Source organism: Corvus moneduloides, chromosome 19, assembly GCF_009650955.1.
Source record: "Corvus moneduloides isolate bCorMon1 chromosome 19, bCorMon1.pri, whole genome shotgun sequence".
Taxonomy (NCBI): Eukaryota; Metazoa; Chordata; class Aves; order Passeriformes; family Corvidae; genus Corvus; species Corvus moneduloides.
In genome coordinates this window covers 10,832,888-10,851,995 of record NC_045494.1, presented here as the reverse complement: position 1 = coordinate 10,851,995, position 19,108 = coordinate 10,832,888, and the positions used below count along the sequence as shown (strand labels likewise).

The 19,108-nt window shown below is 53.2% G+C and overlaps 1 protein-coding gene across 2 annotated transcripts; it reads right to left on the bottom strand.

Moving 5' to 3' along the window:
* ELAC2 (elaC ribonuclease Z 2) lies at window positions 1-12,425 on the bottom strand. 2 transcript variants are annotated; one of them, XM_032129187.1, is made up of 24 exons: window positions 12,154-12,359; window positions 12,028-12,078; window positions 11,886-11,956; window positions 11,003-11,067; window positions 10,359-10,416; window positions 9,803-9,871; window positions 9,163-9,318; window positions 8,604-8,662; window positions 7,765-7,823; window positions 7,604-7,676; window positions 6,658-6,770; window positions 5,969-6,067; window positions 5,637-5,775; window positions 5,475-5,560; window positions 4,397-4,506; window positions 4,039-4,135; window positions 3,785-3,923; window positions 3,470-3,508; window positions 3,199-3,308; window positions 2,698-2,797; window positions 2,508-2,628; window positions 2,228-2,306; window positions 1,430-1,574; window positions 1-846 (listed from the first exon to the last, which is right to left on the bottom strand). In XM_032129187.1, the coding sequence occupies exons 1-24, from the start codon at window positions 12,342-12,344 to the stop codon at window positions 604-606; spliced, it is 2,472 nt and encodes an 823-aa protein (XP_031985078.1). In that variant the 5' UTR covers window positions 12,345-12,359; the 3' UTR covers window positions 1-603. The 2 variants fall into 2 exon arrangements, with proteins under 2 accessions (XP_031985078.1, XP_031985079.1); XM_032129188.1 differs by lacking the exon at window positions 9,163-9,318 and having other exon boundaries at window positions 12,154-12,425.
* Window positions 12,426-19,108: the final 6,683 nt, after the last annotated feature.

The window sequence follows — 19,108 nt, the reverse complement described above, 5'->3', positions numbered from 1 at the left end:
TTTCTGGAGGATGGCGAGCGGTTTATTCAGATTCTAAATAAAGGGTTTGGAAAGCTGATCTCTTGAAACAAAAAATCAGCAGAGAAAACCAAAATAAAATGGGAACACCGAGGTACAGATGTATTCTCACCCCTAATTTAACCTAAACCCCTAACATTTTACTGTTAATTTTCCTCCTATCACCTGGGTTCTGATAGCTGGTTATGCCCCCCATCTCTGAGACCAGCTCACCTTCTTCTGGCAAACGCACAGCCCCTCCAGGGCCCCTCACACCTGATCTCTTGCAAAGGTCACACCTGCTGCTGTTACATACATGTTAAATTAAAACAGTTCAGAGAGAAGAATTTTTGGTTAAAAGAAGAAACACCCCATGGACTGGTGAGGCCCCAGAACAGGAGCTGTGTGGGCAGATCCTGTCTCCACAAGGACCAGTGCTACTGACAACCCACTGGAGCTGCAGCCCAGGGAGATCCATGATGACCAAGCAAACCCAGATGCCCAGGCCAGCCCCTTTCCCGCAGCGCCGGCAGCACCGCGCGCTCCCGAGGCCTGCGGAGAGCCAGGCTTCTCTCTCAGAGCACAGCACTCCCAGCCTTGTCTCTCTCAGTTGACTGTTTTAAGCTTCTTGTCTGGCACTTCCTGATGGTTCTTGGCTTGTTTCCGTTTCTGGCACGCTGCCTCCGTGCTGTCCCCCCTGGTCAGTTTGTCCAGCACCAGGGCAGTCTCCTTCAGCAGCCGCAGCTCCCTCTTCTCCTTGCGCTCCTCCATCTCCACGATGTCGTCTGCAAACAAAGCCTTCAGGGGCGGGATCAGCTTCGGGATGGCCGGGAAGTCACCGAAACGTACCTGGAACAGAAGCACAGGAGCTCCTGCGTGACAACTGCTGTTTGATTCCCTTGCTCCCCCCCTTGCCTTCAGCCTGTGCAGACAGCAGGGCACTGCCCCTCTCTGTGTGCACAGAGCAGCCCTGACCTCAACGAGTTATTGAAGTTTTCTTCCCAGGAATGCTGTGACCCAGTACAAATTCTGAGTGACAGTGAGCTGCCCTCACTGCCACAGGTGCCTTCAGCCAGCTTTTGTCTCCCAGATGTCTGCTGCAGAAAGCCACTGGAGCAGCTCATCAGTTGGGATGGGAATGGAAGCAATATTAGTTTTTTTGGCTGGGAGTAGCAAGCACAGACTCGAGGTGACATGAGGCAAGTACCCAGGGTGTTAAGAGCTGGATTCAAGGGCCATCAGCGCCTGTCTCACACCAGTGTGAGGAAAGGGTGGCACAGGGTATCTGCTGCCAGCAGTTGAAGGAGCTGTTTCAGAGCCTGCTCTTCAGGAGATGGAGTATTGATAAAGCACAAGAGGAGCATTTAATTAATGAGCATCCCAAAGTAACCCTGACACCATTCCCAGGCCTGGCGCCCAGCTCCCAACTTACCCTCATGTGGTCAAAGGCAATGCCAACCTTCTCGCTGAAGTCTTCGCTGAACAGTGGGATCTTGGCGTATCTCTGACTGAAGTGATTGAGCATGATGAACTCTGCATTCATCTTCATCCCAGTCTGGATGGCCTGGGAGGTCGTGCTGCAAAAGGAACACGTCCTGGTCACAGCCAGGCTGGCAGGTACTGCTGCTCTGCACCCAGGGTCACACCACACCAAGTGACCTCACACCTGCTGAGCATGGGGCAGCCTGCAACTTCCACACAACCCTGAACGAGGGAAAGCAGCTGTAATTGTTGGAGCTTTGCATTTAAAAGCTCCACAAACTGGGGACAGGCACTTGTCCCAGGGGTGTCAACAGGCCCAGCTCTTGCACTGTGACTCACAGGGAATTCCAAGCAGCTGCTCTTGGTCTCCCACGTTTGCTGGGAGCAGCACATGGAATCCCTGGCTGCAGTGCTCTCAGTGAGCTGTGGGGGTAAGAGGACCCTTCTACCCCCTGAGCTTAGTCCCAAGATGTAACCATGCAGAGGGCCTTTCCCTCGGGCTGGTCTATTTGTAGAGTTACCACTGTCTGCTTGAAAGCTTTCCCCGTTTCTTTTGGGGGATGTTGAGAGGAGCTGAGGTGGTTTCAGAGCTGCTGCAATGACCAACACATCAGCTCCAGTGTAGAAGAGCTCTACGCACACCAGAACCTTTGACACGACTTGGGCCCCTCACCATCACCTTCAAGGGCTACACCCAGCTGTGCAGCTTCCCCTTCTGAACAGGGACAGACAGCAGAACACACCCCACCTGTGGGTCTTCTCTATAGCTTCTTTTTCCATGCCATCTTCCAGCGTGGCTTCGTGGATCAGCAGGTTGGCATTTTTACCTGCACAAACAAACAATCACATTCAATCTTCAGCTGAAGACTGAGCAGCCCAACTGCCTCTCCAGGAGCCCTCCTGTCCCTCCTCAGCCCCTCGCTGCGTGGCAGACACAGCACCAAAAGTTTGGGAGTGCCCACTTCGGGTACTGACAGATGGAGACCTTTCTCCAAGAGATTCTTCAAGCAGAGGGTTTTGTTACCTACCCATTTGCACTAAGGCCATGCAGGGCATTGTATCACCAGAATAAACTACTTTCCAGCCAGACTTGTGGATCACTGAACATGCAAAAGCATTTTTACAGTGTTGGACTTCACAGGTCTGAAACTGAACAAGGATACAAGTGTTAGACCCCAGGTCCCCTCCAGCCACAGAGCCCCCAGCTCGGGAACTCACCTCAGCCAGGTCGTAGCTCTCTAAGAGAGAGCTCACAAACTCCTTGGCTTTGGGTCTGATGTTCTCACAGCCTTTCACAAGAGACTGAGAAGGAATCATTCTGCGAGGGAGGGAAGAAGAGATAATTAAGGACAGGTACAAAATAAAACCTGATCTTCTCTTTAAGCAGCTGATTTCTCCTGTTTCTCATTCTCAGTTCAGTGATCTGTCTGTTTTACCTCTTGCTTTCATTGGTGCCCCAGTAACTCATCCAATCACTGTCCCCACTATCAAATACTCTTTCTTCTACTTGCCCTATGGAAAAGGGAAGCCTGCATGTAAACCTCTATTAAGCAGCACCACTGAATAACAAACCCTATCCTGCCCTCTGCAAACTGCACATCCTTGTTCTACAGGCAGTGGAAGGAGTCAGAATCACCTCCAACAAAGGGGTGGGGGAATGGATGACAAGGGCTTGCCTTGAATAAGGACCAAGGACATTTCTCCACACAAAACACTCACTTGATGTCTCCAAGAATCTCCTCACAGTTATTGTGGTACTCATGCAGCCAAGGCATGATCTGCTCAGGTGCTACCAGAAACAGAGGGCTGAAAGCCTGACCAAGGGCTGCCTGCAAAAGCAAAAGTAGGGGAAAAAATATCAGTATCAGGTGTACACCAAATCAGAGAGGAGAAATGCTAGAGAAAGGCTGGTGCTTCTCCACTACTCTGAAGTTCCCCTCCCCTCACCCCAAGCCAAGTTCAGGAGCAGAGAAACACCAGTGCTACTTACAAAAGCTCTCCTTCGCTCCATCAGGATATTCACCAGCCCCTGCAAAGGGAACAAAGGAGACACCAAGGGCAGTCAGAAGTGTCTGGGGAGTCAGTGGCAACAGAGCTACCACAGCTCAGCAAGCCCAGAGTCAGAACAAACAAGAAGGGAGAGGGGATTAGAACCACAGACAGATTGAGCAGTGCCTGGGGAATGAACGCAGAGAGGAATGCAGAGCAGGGCAGCCCACATTCATCAGCTGGAGCTACAGCTGAGCCCCAAGGTTCAGAGCACAGCTGCACAGAGCCCCTGCCCCTTCCCACACACTGAACCCACCGAATGATGATCCGTGTGCATGTGGGACACAAACACAGCCACCAGGTTACACAGCACTTGGTCAACTTGCTCTCCGTAGTGGCGGCAGAGCTGTCCAAAGGTTCCTTCTCCACAGTCCAGCAGCAGGGAGCGGGTAGCACTAGTGAGAGGTGACAGAGATATTTAGCAGCCACTGTAGGAGCTCTGAGCAGGGCCATGCAGGGAGGGGCATCTTTTGGTTTGGAAGGCAGAGATCAGAGAGCACTGGGGTTTACCTGGTGTTCACCAGCGTGGAGCTGACATTGCGGATTTTCATTGGAATTGCAGATCCTGTTCCCAAGAACACAATCTCAGGATAAGCACCCGCATTTCCTAGAGAAAACAGACAACAAGGATTTGTAGGCAAATGTTCTCCACACACTGCCTGGTCAGACACCAGTTAATTCACCAGCCCAGTAACTCCAGAGCCAACATGTCCAGCACAGTCATTTTTGCCCCCCTCAGCATGAGGTTTACAAGGGAAGGCAGAACAAGCCCCAGCACTTCACAGCTTCATCTGGGCTCTGAAGCAGTGGGTCACCAAGAGCTCCTATTTTCCATCCCACTGATCCAAGCTAAGGTGCTGATCCATACCTGGTACAGCAGACAGGCTCTCTTTGCACTCCTTCACACGGGTCTGGAAGTCAGGGAGATCCAAGGCTTCACTAACAAACGTGTCAGGATCACAGACAGTCACAGCATCTCTGCAAGAACAGGCCATTATCAGGATGGGGCAAGGTAGGAACTGAAACAGCCCTTTCCAGAGCAAAGTGCCAAATTCCTGTGACAAAACAGCCTTAGAACAAAGGGACAAATGCTCTTTCCATTTTGAGGGGTTGGAGAAGGCACATCCACAAGTGTGGTGTGTGCCAAAAAGGCCTGGTTGGACTGAGCCAGGCACAGAATGATCATTCCACCCAAGTGGAGACACTCCTGCAATAGCACTTCATCCCATCCAGAGCTGCTAGGCACTAGAGGGCACTGCAAGGCAGCACAGAGGCTCCTGGAAGAGGAGCAGCCACCTAAAGGGATTCAGGCATTGCTGGAAAATTAAGAGACCTGTATCCTGGGCCTGCTTCAGAGCACGTGCAGTACTACAGGCCTCCAGATACCTTATCAGAGAAAGTTAAACTCTTCTTGGCACCTGCATCCTCCTGTTGTGCCCAACAAAGCCAGAAATCTGAGCCATGGTGGCTGAAATCCCCTTGCCCCCTGTGGTGCCTGGACCTGTGTAGCTTCATCTATTTGCCCACCAGGAGCAAAGGCAGTAGCTGTTTAACCACCTGGAGCTTTCAGCTCTAATGGCAGGCTTTCTAGGTCTTCAGATGGTAAGACTTTCACTGGGCTCCCCAAAACCTCTCTCCCTGCCCTGATCTGCTCTGCCACAGCCACAGCTGGGTACACAGCATGAGTCAAAGCAAAGGACAAAGGACCACAAGGCTACAGGAGCAAGGGACAGAAACAGAACTCCAAACCACTGGCCAGGTGGTGTTTTCAGTGGTTCACTCATCCACGTGCTACACCTTGTCTGAGCCTTTCAGGGATAGGGACACCGTCCTCGAGACTGCCACCAGAAAGGATCTGCAGGGGATCCTGACACAGTGCCCGCCCTCACTGAAGAGCTGCTTCAAGCCAACACCCAAAACCTGGGAAGAAAAAGATTCCCACTGACCTCTGCCACTCCTGCTGAGGCCTGAGGTGGTATTTCAGGAGGCACTCCCCTCGCACGATAGGCACAGGGCAAGCAGCCTCTGCTTCCTGTGGGAGGAGGGTGACGTGAGACACGGCCTTTGCTCAGGGCACGAGGCACAGGGGCAAGGAGGGCCTGCATTACCTTGCTCTGGTAGGTGGTGAGCAGAGGGAAGATCTCTGGGTGGATGAGGTTCAGCTGAGTTTGGATCTTGTAGCTGCGTGGGTTGTGCACAGCAGAGGAGTTTTCATTGAGCACCAAGTGCTGAGTGCCAGGCCCGAATCTGTCAGAGGATAATGCACAACAGCTTCAGCCCCACATTAGCACTGCACACATGTTCACACCTGAGCTAAAAATCTCACCTGAGCCAGCAGAGCCCTCTTTTTAGAGCTCTTTTGACTTTGGAACAAACGTGCACCACCAGAACAGGCTGCTGCCCACAGAGACAGGAACCCAGGGGCCACAGACCCACGTACCTCTCCATCCACTGCTGGTAGCGGCCATCTCGAAGCACTGACTCGGGAGTCATGTGAATGACCAAGGCCACCTGGTGCTCAGGAACTCCCTCCTGGTACCTGGGACACATTCCAACAAAAAGAACATCTCTGCTCCAGTCCATGTCCTTGGACATCCCCTCCCCTCTCCCACTTTGGTGCTACCACAGAAGCCCCCTGGGGCAGGCAGAGCAGGCATCTCCAGAGCACAGCCCAGGAGCTCCAGGCTCTGCATCACCAAAAGCAGGAGGCTCAGGGCCACCATTTGCTGACCCTCTACTGTCCCCCACAGGCCAGTTCCTCTTCTCCATCAACAACAACATCTGCAGAGCCTCCAGGAGCCCAAATGCTTCTGCACAAGCCCAACAGAGTTGTTATATGCAGTCCAGGCTTCCAGCAGCCAGGGAAGCAGCAGCCTCCACTGCTCCCCAGGCAGACACCAGGGCACATTCCTGCTCTGGAGAGCCCTGAGGGAAAACAGGCCCATGGCAGCCACAGAACCCCACAGGTCCTGCCTTTCCTAAAAGCTTCAAAATGCACCACCAATCCTTTCTTGCATCAGTGCCAAAGAGCTCAGATATCAGCCATGAGAAACAGCATATCCAGACTACAAGAAGAGCTTCTCTTGGGCAAAGCTCAGCACTCAAACATTCCAGGTGCCCCAGCCCTACCTTCGGAAGGTCTCGTTTTCACAGACAGCATCCACAAAGCCCTCATGAGGACACTCCAGCACCAGGAACACTGGGCCAGGGTCAGTGGGGGTGCACAGCTCCTCAGGGAAGAGCTGCAGGCAGATACACAGTGGTCACACCACAACCAGCCTGGACTCACAGCCCTTCCTGCACCTCTGTGTCAGACTCCTTCAGCTGGACAGACCCAGCAGCCCCTCTCAATGCTCAGTACACCCAGCCAGGGCAGCTCTTGGGCCCTTTCTGCTCTCATTACACACATTTGCATTTTGCTGTGTAACAGCAAATCCCAACCCTGGCCTCGGAGAAACCACAACCTAACCTGAGGAGGGGAATTTTTGCAGTTTCTAAGTTCCCATGACAGAATTCAGATGGTAGCAAAAGCATGTTTACGGAAAAAAAAAAGGCTCTATGAAATTCTTGTGATACAAAGATGTGCTGATCCTGTCTCCCAGGTCAGGATCTTCACTTGCAGATCCCCTGGGCCACGGCCAGAGCTGGCTCTGCCTCTCACTCCAGTGTTTGAGAGAGTCAGACCCTGTTCCCCAGAACTGTTTAGTTTCTTTTGGTGTCAGAGGTGCACACAAGGTAAGGAGGGAGTGATGGCTACACAGGCATTCAACACCCAGACTTAAAAAATTCAGGTATTAACTCCACTAACTCACTCCTAGACCTGTATCAGTTTTGGGAGGGGAAGATGAAGCAGCTCTGCCAAACAGCAAACACCCAGCCATACCCACACAGGAGTTCATTCCCATGATCACCACCCCAACAGCCCCAGACATGCCACACTCAGCAACAACCTGGAGCTGGGACAGTCCCAGGACGTACTGGTAGGCAAAGCATTCTGCACAAAAGCCTGTCACCCTGGGAGCCCAGTGAAGGAGGGAGAGTGGCAAAGCCACACAGAAGCACAAACACATCTTACCTCTCTGCCTTCAAAAGTGATGCTCTCCCCATTTTTGAGAGCTGTAATTATGGGAAGGATGGCTGGAGTTCCCCTGAAAACAAGGCCACACAAATATTTAGCTTGCCAACAGCCAGGTGCCTGCTGCTGCCCCGTGCCCCACGCTGGGCTCTCATACTCACACTGGCAGGCCCATCTCCTGCGCTTTAGCTGCTAGGAACTTCCCCTTCCTTGGGTGAATCTGCAAAGAGTTAAACACAATCATCACCCAAATCAACACGGACAGGAAACAAGATCCATGTACCGCCACGTTAAGACTTCCTCCACAAATCAAGGGAATGGTTTTTTCCCTCTTCAGTTCCACAGCCACTGCTCCAATTTACCCCAAATAGGTTTTTCTAGACTGCCTGCTTTCCAGGATCCTGCTGCTGCTTCTTGCTCCCCTCTGTAGCCAAGCAAGCACAACAGCCTGCCCTGCCCTGAGGGTTAAGCAAGAATGGAGCCTGTACACTCAGAACCACTGCTGGATTCTAAAAAACGCCTCCAGTTTTACTCGTTCCTACTCATGCTGCTGCAACTCTGACACTTGAAAAGCAGAAGCACATTAGAGCTTCAAAGCCCTACTTGAAAATGCTGTCTCCAGTTAAATCCCTGCAGCGAGTGATGTTAGGAAGTATTTCCCTACAGAGGGTGGCCAATGCCCCAAGCCTGCCCATGTTTAAGAGATGTTTGGACAATGCCCTTATTAATATGTTTTAAATTTTGGCCAGCCTAAAGTGGCCAGGCAGTTGGACTGGGTGGGGAAGTGTCCAAGGCCCGGTTGGATAGGGCTTGGAGCAACCTGGTCTTGTAGAAGGTGTCCCTGCCCATGGGGGCATGGAATGAGATTATCCCTAAGGTCTCTTCCAACCCAACCCATCCTGTGGGCATAGATGATCACTGCATGTCCCTTCCCACTGAAATACCCTGTTCTGTTCTCTAATCTGTTCTGTGTTGGTTTAGAGACTCTGCCCAAGCTTACTTTACACAGAAAAGCCGTCACCAGATCAGGATGCCTCCTAGCACACTTCTGCTCATCACCTGTAAAAGAAAGCAAAACTACTAAAAATCATCACTCACTATCACTTTTCTTAAAACCAGTATGTGCCAAAATTTGCTAAAGCATTAACAGGAACATTATCCAGTTAACTTGGAGCCCAGCAGCAAAATGTTATGAACACCCAAGGCCAGAGAGCCCATGGCTTTAGATACAAGAAGCCAAACTAAGGCCCAAGACTGAAAAATAATCAGCCCAGCATCCACCTGTAATTAAATTACAAAGGTTGGAGCATCCACCCCAGCCAGAAGCAAACTACTACAGGGACTAATCACACCCAAGCACCAATCATGTCCAATTTCTAGGCCTTTTAAGTTCTCCAGCAACTTCCAAAGTACCAGAACACTTTGTGCTCCATGGAATCTTCCAGCTGAGCTTCTCCACAGACCTCACTTTCAGAGAGTAAATGGCTCAGAGGACAAATTCCTATCCTTAATTTGGCTTCATCTCATTAAAGTTGAGAAGGCCATTCCATGTGTTTCACCTGTCTTCTTTGGGCTTTCTTTTCCCTTTCCTTCCTCCAAGCTTTGCTGTGCAGCTCTTGGGGATCCAGGCCCTGTGTCCCCTTTGGGGCTATTTCCACCTTGGGGAGATGCTCCAGGACTCTGGGGGAATGTACTTTCAGCAGCCAGTGATTTTCCTGTCCCAAATCCAATAAAAGCAGACAAAGATCACTCAATCAGAAGCAACAGATAAGAAAAGCAGGAGCAGCATTCCCCCTTCCATGACAGTCAGGTCTGAATTGCAGCAGAATACAGAGCTGTTCCCCCCAGTGTAGCTTGCACTTGCATACTCCAATTATTTATTTCAGGAGCCATCCCTCATCCAAGTCCTTCTCCCCAGACTGTTAAACTCTGTGCTGCACCCTCAGTATCACAGTTTCCAGCAGGAAGAACTCAGCTGGCTGAGAAAGCCAAATCCAGGGATGTTTCACAAGTCATTCCATCCACCCACACCTAAAGGAACAAGCCAAGGCCCTGACTCAGCAGGTCTTGTTATTTAAATGAGATCCTTCTCCTGAACCTCTGCTTACTCAGGCTGGCAAACAGAAGCTGCTCCTTGAACCTTCACTGTGCTTACTGAGCACGTGCTTCCCCTGCCTCTCTGCAGCACCATGAGCTCACCTGTCAGAGGTATTTGGCAGACAGTCATGGTCTCATCCTTGTACTCAGGCTCTGTGTGCAACTGCACAGCTGGGAAGAGATCAAAAACCACCATTAACAAGTGCCTAAGCAGAGAGTCACACTCTTCAAGAATATAAATCAGAAAAGTGTCTTTTCCTTTCTTAAACACAACCTGCTGAATGTTCCCCTTCCCTTTCTCCGCCCAACTGCAAACCCCAATGAATAATTCAAATTTTAAAAGCTCATCATCCGCAGGGAGCAGTCCGTGATACGACAGCGAGCAAATTCACTGGCCGACTCTGGAAGCAAAGCGCCTTCACAGCGTTTTAAAACCAAATGCTGTCTGTATCAGCCAGCCCTGCAGCCCCTGAGCAGAAACAGAGCTGGAAACACTGTTGTGAGGGGTTTGAACAGTGTATCAGAACAAAACACGTTTAAAACATCCTCAGAGCGGACCCAAAGCAGAGGCGGAAGCTGTTACAGATCAATGCAAGCCTGGCTACAGATGAAACAAAAAGTTACAAGTTCCTTTGCTACACATCCCTGCCCCACGTACCTAAATCCATCCTCTTGAGGGGCCCGGGAAAGAGGCGAATGGCTTTCAAGTAGTTTTGCTGGAAAAGAGACAGCGTCTCAGGAGGTGGCACAAGCAGTGCACCATGACAGGCACCACTTCCAGCAGCTACAGACACTTCTCAGGGAAGGCAAAGGTTCAACACCCAGGCAGACAAATCCGGGCAGCTCTGCCAGTCACTGAGCCCTTAGAAAGAGAAAGAACCACTGTCCCCACCCCTTCCATCCATGTAATTAGTCAGCAGAAACTGCAAGGAAATAAAACAATGCTGAGGATTGCAAATTTCCGGCGGCATTAGGCTGGCAAGGACCACATTGAACAGGAGGTCAGAGACTGAGCTTCTATTAATACAAAATGAGGAGGGAGCAGACAAGGGAACAAAGATTCTCCCTTCTCCCAAAAGCTGATTTATCAGGATACAGGACTACAGGACAGGAGCAGAAGACTTCTGCTGTCCTGTAACTGAAGAGATTTGGATTTTGAAGCCAGCCCTTTGGGCTGACACTAACTCAGACCAGCATTTCACACCTGCACAAAGATTCCCTTTGCCACCAGCTCTCCCAGTTCCAGGCTGAGCTTTAGCATTTTCAGGCTTTGCTCTCCCTTCTGCGTCTTGCCATACTTACCAGCTTTGGTGGCCCCAGGAACACGCACCTCTGAAGCCCTATAGCCTTCAGTGTGAGAATCATACCTAAAAGCAAGCAGAGAAACAGCTTTTCACGGCCCTAGCAACCACTGGTATATCCCAAAAGAAAGATCCCTCTCTGTTCAGGAGTGCTTGGCCGCTCCACAAAGGCCAGAACTGAACTCAGACCTAAATTCAGTTTTGCCTCAGCTTTGTGACAGTTTCAACAAGTCACTCACCTCTGCAGATAAAGAAAATATCTACACATCTTCATACACCTGAACAGATTGTTAACCTTCTCCTTTTCTTGGAGATTTCCAGAATTTTAATGGACAAGATCCATAGCCACCTGTTCTAACTTCATCCTGAACAGATCGTTGACCTCCTCCTTTTCTTGGAGATTTCCAGAATTTTAATGGACAAGATCCATAGCCACCTGTTCTAACTTCATCCTGAACAGATCGTTGACCTCCTCCTTTTCTTGGAGATTTCCAGAATTTTAATGGACAAGATCCATAGCCACCTGTTCTAACCTCATCCCGCACTGAGGACAGTGGTGGCCACAAACTTTTGCATGTTCCTTTGGACTCAAACCAGCCTAACTCACAAACAGCTCCCTGCTGGCAACACCTTCTGCTGCAGGAGATTTTGGGAAGCTGAAGCCAGGCACGCTGGACAGGCAGAGCCTGTCCCACCACGTGTCTGCACTGTCGCAGAGCCCACAGAGCAGCGGGAAGCACCGCAGAGCCCCACGCGCAGCCCAGCCCTGAGAGAGCGATGCCGCCGTGCCCACCGCTGTCTAAAACACCCCCGCACGCCGCACCGGGCACCTCGCAAAGTGACCGCGCCCGGCCCGAGAGCCGCTACGGGCTCCCCGCACTCACCTGGCAGCCCCCCGACGTTGGCCCAGGACACGCGGCTGAGGAAGATGCTGTCCAGGTGGGAGATCTTCAGCCTGAGGGGCAGACGGGGGTGAGCAGGGGCCGGTCCCGCCCCGGGGTGTCCCCCCTTCGCTGTCCCACTTACTTGTGCTCCTGCATGGCGCGCTGCGTGCCCTCGCCGCAGTTGAACAGATACCTGGGGGGAAAGGGGCGTCAGGGCAGGCCCAACGGGGAGCTCCGCTGCCGGTGCCGACCCCAGCGCCGCACTCACCGGTTGAACTCGGAGAACACATACACGGCGGCCCCTGCGTCGCGGCTCCCGGCCGCCACCACCTGCACGTACACCGTGTTGGGCCCCGCCAGGCCCGTGCCCGCGTTCCGCCGCCGCTCGCGGGCCCACACGTGCCGGGGCACGTCCTTGGGCCGCCGCGCCGGCCGCGCCGCCGAGGGCCCCTCGGACATGGCCCAGCCGCGGGAGCCGGCCCTGAGCGCGATGCCGAGCCCGGCGCCGCTCCCCGCCCGCCGCCACACGAGCCCGCGGCCCGGCGGCAGCGCCCGCACCAGCGCCCGCACCAGCGCCCACATCCGCGCGCACCCGCCCCGCCACCAATCAGCGCCAGCGCCCCTGCCCCGCCTGACGCGGCGCAGCCAATGGGAGGCGAGAAATGCCGGCGGTCGGCCCGCCCCCTTCGCCACGTGAGTCGAGCGGACCAATGGAAAGCGAGAAACGGCAGCAGCAGCTCCGCCCCTGAATCGCTGCCGTCCTCGCCGGCCGCTGTCACGTGACCGGGCCCTGCCCGCTGGTCATCCGCTCCCGGCATCTGCCGGCCACTGCCGGGCCCTGCCCGCTGGTCATCCGCTCCCGGGGCTCTGCCGGCCACTGCCGGGCCCTGCCCGCTGGTCATCCGCTCCCGGCATCTGCCGGCCACTGCCGGGCCCTGCCCGCTGGTCATCCGCTCCCGGGGCTCTCTGCCCGCTGGTCATCCGCTCCCGGCATCTGCCGGCCACTGCCGGGCTCTGCCCGCTGGTCATCCGCTACCGGGGCTCTCTGCCGGCTGGTCATCCGCTACCGGGGTTCTCTGCCCGGCCATTCCCGGGGTTCTCTGCCCGGCCATTCCCGGGGATCTCTGCCCGGCCATTCCCGGGGTTCTGCCCGGCCACTCCCGGGGTTCTCCCCCCGTCCATTCCCGGGGTTCTGCCCGGCCACTCCCGGGGTTCTCTGCCCGGCCACTCCCGGGGTTCTGCCCGGCCACTCCCGGTGCTCTGCCCGGCCATTCCCGGTGCTCTCTGCCCGGCCACTCCCGGGTTCTCTGCCCGGCCATTCCCGGGGATCTCTGCCCGGCCATTCCCGGGGATCTCTGCCCGGCCATTCCCGGTGTTCCTGGCCCGGCCACTCCCGGGGTTCTCCCCCCGTCCATCCCGGCACCGGACACTGGTGCTGCTGGAACCGGAGCCCCGGCTCCACTGACCCGACGGCCCCGCTGGGTTCCCCGCAGCCCCATTCCCACCGTCAGACCCGTTTTCCTCAGCGGCTCCAGGGCAGGTTTCTCACGGCGGAGTTTTGGATGTCTTGTCCCATAAAGCCATTTATTCCCGACACAGCCCGAGCTGGTGCCTCTGAGAAAGGACCCCAAACGGGGAACACCCGGGGTTTTATCTCCTCACAGTCTCCTCGCTCACAACTCTGGCTCTTCCTCCCAACCACGTCTTGAGGAAGCCTGTCCCAGTGTTTGAACTCCCTCTCTGTAAGAAAATGCTTCCTAATGTCAGTAGGACGTTTCAACTCACAAGAGAGATTTAACTGGAGACAGCATTTTCAAGTAGGGCTTTGAAGCTCTAATGTGCTTCTGCTTTTCAAGTGTCAGAGTTGCAGCAGCATGAGTAGGAACGAGTAAAACTGGAGGCGTTTTTTAGAATCCAGCAGTGATTCTGAGTGTACAGGTTCCATTCTTGCTTAACCCTCAGGGCAGGGCAGGCTGTTGTGCTTGCTTGGCTACAGAGGGGAGCAAGAAGCAGCAGCAGGATCCTGGAAAGCAGGCAGTCTAGAAAAACCTATTTGGGGTAAATTGGAGCAGTGGCTGTGGAACTGAAGAGGGAAAAAACCATTCCCTTGATTTGTGGAGGAAGTCTTAATGTGGCGGTACATGGATCTTGTTTCCTGTCCGTGTTGATTTGGGTGATGATTGTGTTTAACTCTTTGCAGATTCACCCAAGGAAGGGGAAGTTCCTAGCAGCTAAAGCGCAGGAGATGGGCCTGCCAGTGTGAGTATGAGAGCCCAGCGTGGGGCACGGGGCAGCAGCAGGCACCTGGCTGTTGGCAAGCTAAATATTTGTGTGGCCTTGTTTTCAGGGGAACTCCAGCCATCCTTCCCATAATTACAGCTCTCAAAGCCGGGCAGAGCCAAGCTGGGGCAGGCACCCATTCAGCTGTGCAGTGCCCTCTCCTTGGCTGCTGGACCAGGCTGGACACAGCCCTGGGGGCCCTGGCCTGACCTCGACGAGGCAGCTGGGCCTCCCAAGGCCCCTCGGACCCCCAACCACCCTGTGATTCCCCAGGCTCCCCCATTCCCTGCTGCTCCTCTCCCACAGGAGCCTGTTCAGGGCCTGGGTACAAACACCAGGCTGCAGCTCTGTTTATTTTCGAGCTCTCCAAACCCCGTGTGAGCTCTCTGGGGCTTTTTGTTTGCTTCAAAAAGAGCCACTTGGTGTTACTGTAACCAGAGTACCCCAACGTAAACAACCCTGGCCATCAATATTCCTTGTCTTCCTGAGTTCCAAAGGAAAACCTTATCTTTCCCAGTGCTTTGTTTTCCAAACACTGTCTCCCTTTGTTCTTAGTGCCAATGTTCTTCCCTTTCTCTTCCAGTGATCCTTTCAGTCAGGATCCAAACCCCCACACCTTGCCATGCTGTTTACAGCTGTTCTGCAGTCTTTCCTCAGACCTATAATTCACTTACCACTCTCCCGACTCCCATCTCTTCACGACAGCCCAAACTAGCATCGCAGCTTTCCCTGGTTTTCCTCACTTCTGAATGAAGTAAAAGGTTTGTTCCTCTGAGTGGCAAACTCTTTGTTCACACACATTTCACTCGTGACAGTGCTGCAGCCTGGAGCTCACTCATGGCCCTGGGCTCTGCACCCCGTGTGAGAAGGGGAACGCTGGTTTAGATCTTAAACTCCGCACTGGTGAGGCCTCACCTCGAGTCCTGGGGGCAGTTTTGGGCACCACATCATAAGAAAGATCTAAAGCTCTTAGGGAGTGGCAGGAGGAAGGACACAAAGCTGGTGAAAGGCCATGAGGGGCCAAAGGAGGACAGCCCAGGCTCCCCAGGGAATGGGCACGGCCCCGAGGCTGCCAGAGCTCCAGGAACATTGGGACAGCGCTGCCAGGGATGCCCAGGGTGGGAGTGTTGGGGTGTCTGTGCAGGGCCAGGGGATGCACTGGGTGATCCTGGGGGTTCTTTCCCACTCAAGAGACTGTGATTCTGTGATTTTTAAATTGCTCCCAAATAAAAGCTGGAGTTTCCAAAGGCAAGTGCTCTCTGCTCATTCCTGCCCCACTGCTGCATCGATCCCTCCCCCTGGCAATGCTTTTCTGGCCAGGTGAATGAGGAAGCATGAAAATACCTCTTTTTTTGCTTAATGCATTTTTTTAAATACCTTTGGTAGCACAAGAGTTTTCTTAGGGCCCTGACCAGCTGGCATGGGGGTTGCAGCCAATGTTTCTTTAGTGGGTGAAGTGATGGAGAAGGTGTGTGGTATTTTTCATCGAATGAACCCTTGGCAATTCTGTCCAGCCTCGCTGGCTTGAGGGTGTGTGCACAGGCGAGGATGGAGAGCTGTGACTCCACCTCTGCAGAGTGGCAGAACTGCCTGCAATACCTCATCAGTCCTGTTGATATTTCACTGCAAGTGCATAAAACCCCTGCAGCTGATCGGAGGCTCACAAGTGCCCTTTACTGTTTGGGCTGCAGGCTGCTCTGGCATCTCACAAAGGGGCAGGAATTTCCAAGACTGGGTCATGGTTCAGGAGGAAATGTCTTTTGTTTCACAGTTCTGGTCCTTGTTTTGGATGAGAGGTCTCCCATCCTAACAGAGGGGTCTGTGGGTAAGCAGGGACACCCCAAAGCTCAGTCCCTGTAGTTCCTGTAGAGTAATGACTGAGGGTGGCTCGTGCCCCGTGCAGGCGGCTGCTCCCGTTGTGCAGCTGCTGTGATGGTGCCATGAGCTGGGCCCTGAGGGGCCCTCCAGCACAGGGAGGACATGGAGCTGCTGGAGCCAGTCCAGAGGAGGCCACCAAGATGATCAAAGGGACGGAGAACCTCTGGTGTGACAAAAGGCTGAGAGAATTGGGATTGTTCAGCCTGAGGAGAAAAGCTTTGGGGTGATCTGACTGCTGCCTTTCAGTACCTGGAGGGACCCTGCAAGAGAGATGGAGAGAGACTATTGACAGTGAGTGACAGGACAAGGAAAAATGACTTCAAACATAAAAGACAGTAGGTTTAGATTGGATATCAGGAAGAAATTCTTCCCTGTAAGGGCGGGGAGGCCCTGGCACAGGGTGCCCAGAGAAGCTGTGGCTGCCCCTGGATCCCTGGCAGTGTCCAAGGCAAGGTTGGACAGGGCTTGGAGCAACCTGGGATAGTGGGAGGTGTCCCTGCTCATGGCAAGGAGTGGAATGGGATGATCTTTAAGGCCCCTTCCACCCCAACCATTCTGGGATTCTATGACACTGCTCCAGGAGCACACACATCTCCTGGAGCAGCTCTCCTGACCCTTTAATATTAAATGCTAAATTACAGTCTGATTTCCCCCAAAAGCCTCACTCCCCATTGCAGTGTGCAGAGATCACACTCAATAACCACCCCTAACCTGGAGAGTCATCATAAACCCAGCTCTGCCTCGGGGCTGCAGGGAAACGCTCCCCATCTGGCCCAGTAATGCTCCAATAACACACAGTAACGCCGAGTTTGGGTAGCTAACTCAGCTGCAGTGATAGCATCAGCCATGACACAAGAGAGATTTAAAAGTAATATCCCGACAGGCCCCGAGAACTGACAAGGGAGGATCCTTATCTTCGGGATTTTCCCAAGGTGATAGCGATGCTTCCCTTTGTTTGCTGTGTATTCCACTGATTATCATCATCCCCTGGAGTCTGGGGTTTATTAGAAGAGCAGGTTTACACATAGATTAAAGACAGCACAGGACAATATGAAGAGTTTGGTGTGTCAGTGGCTCATAAAGATAACCAGTCTCGTCAAGATAAGAAGCAAAATTAGTGGAAAGTAACTCTTGAGGGCAAAGCAATAACCACAAGATGCTGGTCCCAGGCGTAGAGAATCCCCCAAAGACAGGAAGGATCGAGAGAGGACTCTCTGAGGGACACATCTGGGAGCCTGCCAGAGGCTGCTCGTGGCTTCCCAGAGATGGGGACGTCACCCAGAGCCAGGCGGGCGTGCGGCTGGAGCTGGGGCTCAATGCACGCTGTCTCCATACAGACCTGGAACGGCTGCAGAGCGTGGGCAGCTCACAGCCTCTCCCTGAAGGTGCCCCAAGGCCTGGCCCACCACTGGACAGGACGCTGACCTCCCTTCACCCGGCAGTGAAAGCGATGCTGAGCAGCATCACCTGAACACGGCAACAAGGACTTCCCTGCAGGCGCAGCATGACCTTGAGGCAGGGGTACTCCAGGAGGCTGTCCCAGACCCCCTCTTCCACTGCCCTAGGGGCCAGACATGCTCCTGGCCACCCTGCCAGCCCCTCAGAGGCAAGTCCAGCTTATGGAAACTGCACAAAATTGAATCCCAAATGGACCAGTGGCTGGGACATCATGCCCAAGACAAAGGCATGCAGGGGCAATCTGGGAACTTGTGTGAGTGTCCCTAAGCCTTTCCTTGGAGTGAGCTGTCCGTGCACACAATTTTATATAGCCCCCAGCAGGGCATGAGATTATTCAATTATCCCTAAAGCTTCTCCTCTAACATCCCTTGACATGGAATTCCATGTGAGCACAGGTTCCTGGGTGAGCCTTGCTTCCCATGAGAATTCCCAGATTCCCTTTGAGCAACCAGTGTCAAAATCCCCCAGTCCCCAGGTGGGTTATGGTGAGCCTGCAAAAAGGGACAGCAGGAGGGGCTCACAGAGGGTCCCCCCTTTCTCAGCATTGCAGCTTGCAGCTCCAAAAGTTCCAAGGATTTACCTTAAGCCCTGCTGGGTTTGGCTCTGCAAAGCCTCAGGCGTGGATTTACCCTGCAAACCCCTGCGGGATACAGTGCGGTTCCCAGTGACATCAAGCAATGGGGAACAGACAGGGAATCCAGGAGGAGAAATCAGTTTGACAGTGCTTCTTTTGCCATAAAAGATTAGAATGGAGATTATGGATAGGATTACCTTAAGATGTGAGCTTTCAGGTGGTTCAGCCCTTGGATTAGTGGCATTTTGCTGAAAAAGTCTTGTTTCTCAGCAACAAATAATGACAGTACTTGGCACAGGGCATGACAGGCACTGCCTTAGCCAGAAAAAACCTTAAAAAAACCCCAAAAATAAATATGCAAAGATACAGGCAACTAAATGGGAAAGAGAAAAATTCATTAGGCCTCAGAAACACCTGAATTTAGAATTTTTTCAGGGAGCCAACAACAAGGTGTAACCCAGGGAGCTTTATTAAAGAAGAGTTTACTTTTCTTATCTGCAATCTCCCCCAGCCCCCTGGTCCTGTGTCTGCCAGAGGAGCAGATGTAGGGATAAGCCTGGCCCCTGCAGAGCCCAATCTCCCTCTCCCAGTCCTCCCAGTCCAGGGACATTGCTTTCTTCTCTTTCAATGAAAGAAAAGTAAACATCCCACATCCAGCTGCAGAGGCTTGTAAAAAAAAAAATTCAATATTGCCTGTCAAAATATAAATTAAACCAATTCCTTTTAGTTCGAGGAGGAGCAGAATCCTTCTCCCTGTAATTTGCTCTTTGTCCCCTGTCCTTGGCTCACAAAAACCCAGTCACAGTCATGTCTGGGATGCACACTGGGAAGCACCTCGTGCTCTCCCCTTGTCCAGGTCAAATCTTCATTAAATGGGACTGCAGTGAACAGCACAGGCTGCAGGACAGAGGGAAAGTCTTAGAGGGGCCGATGGTAGAAACTGGGGAGAGATCAGGGGGTTTGCTGTGTAATCAATGGTAAGGAAATGCAAACACTTGGAAGCACAACGCCTGGGCAGGACATGCAGCCAGCC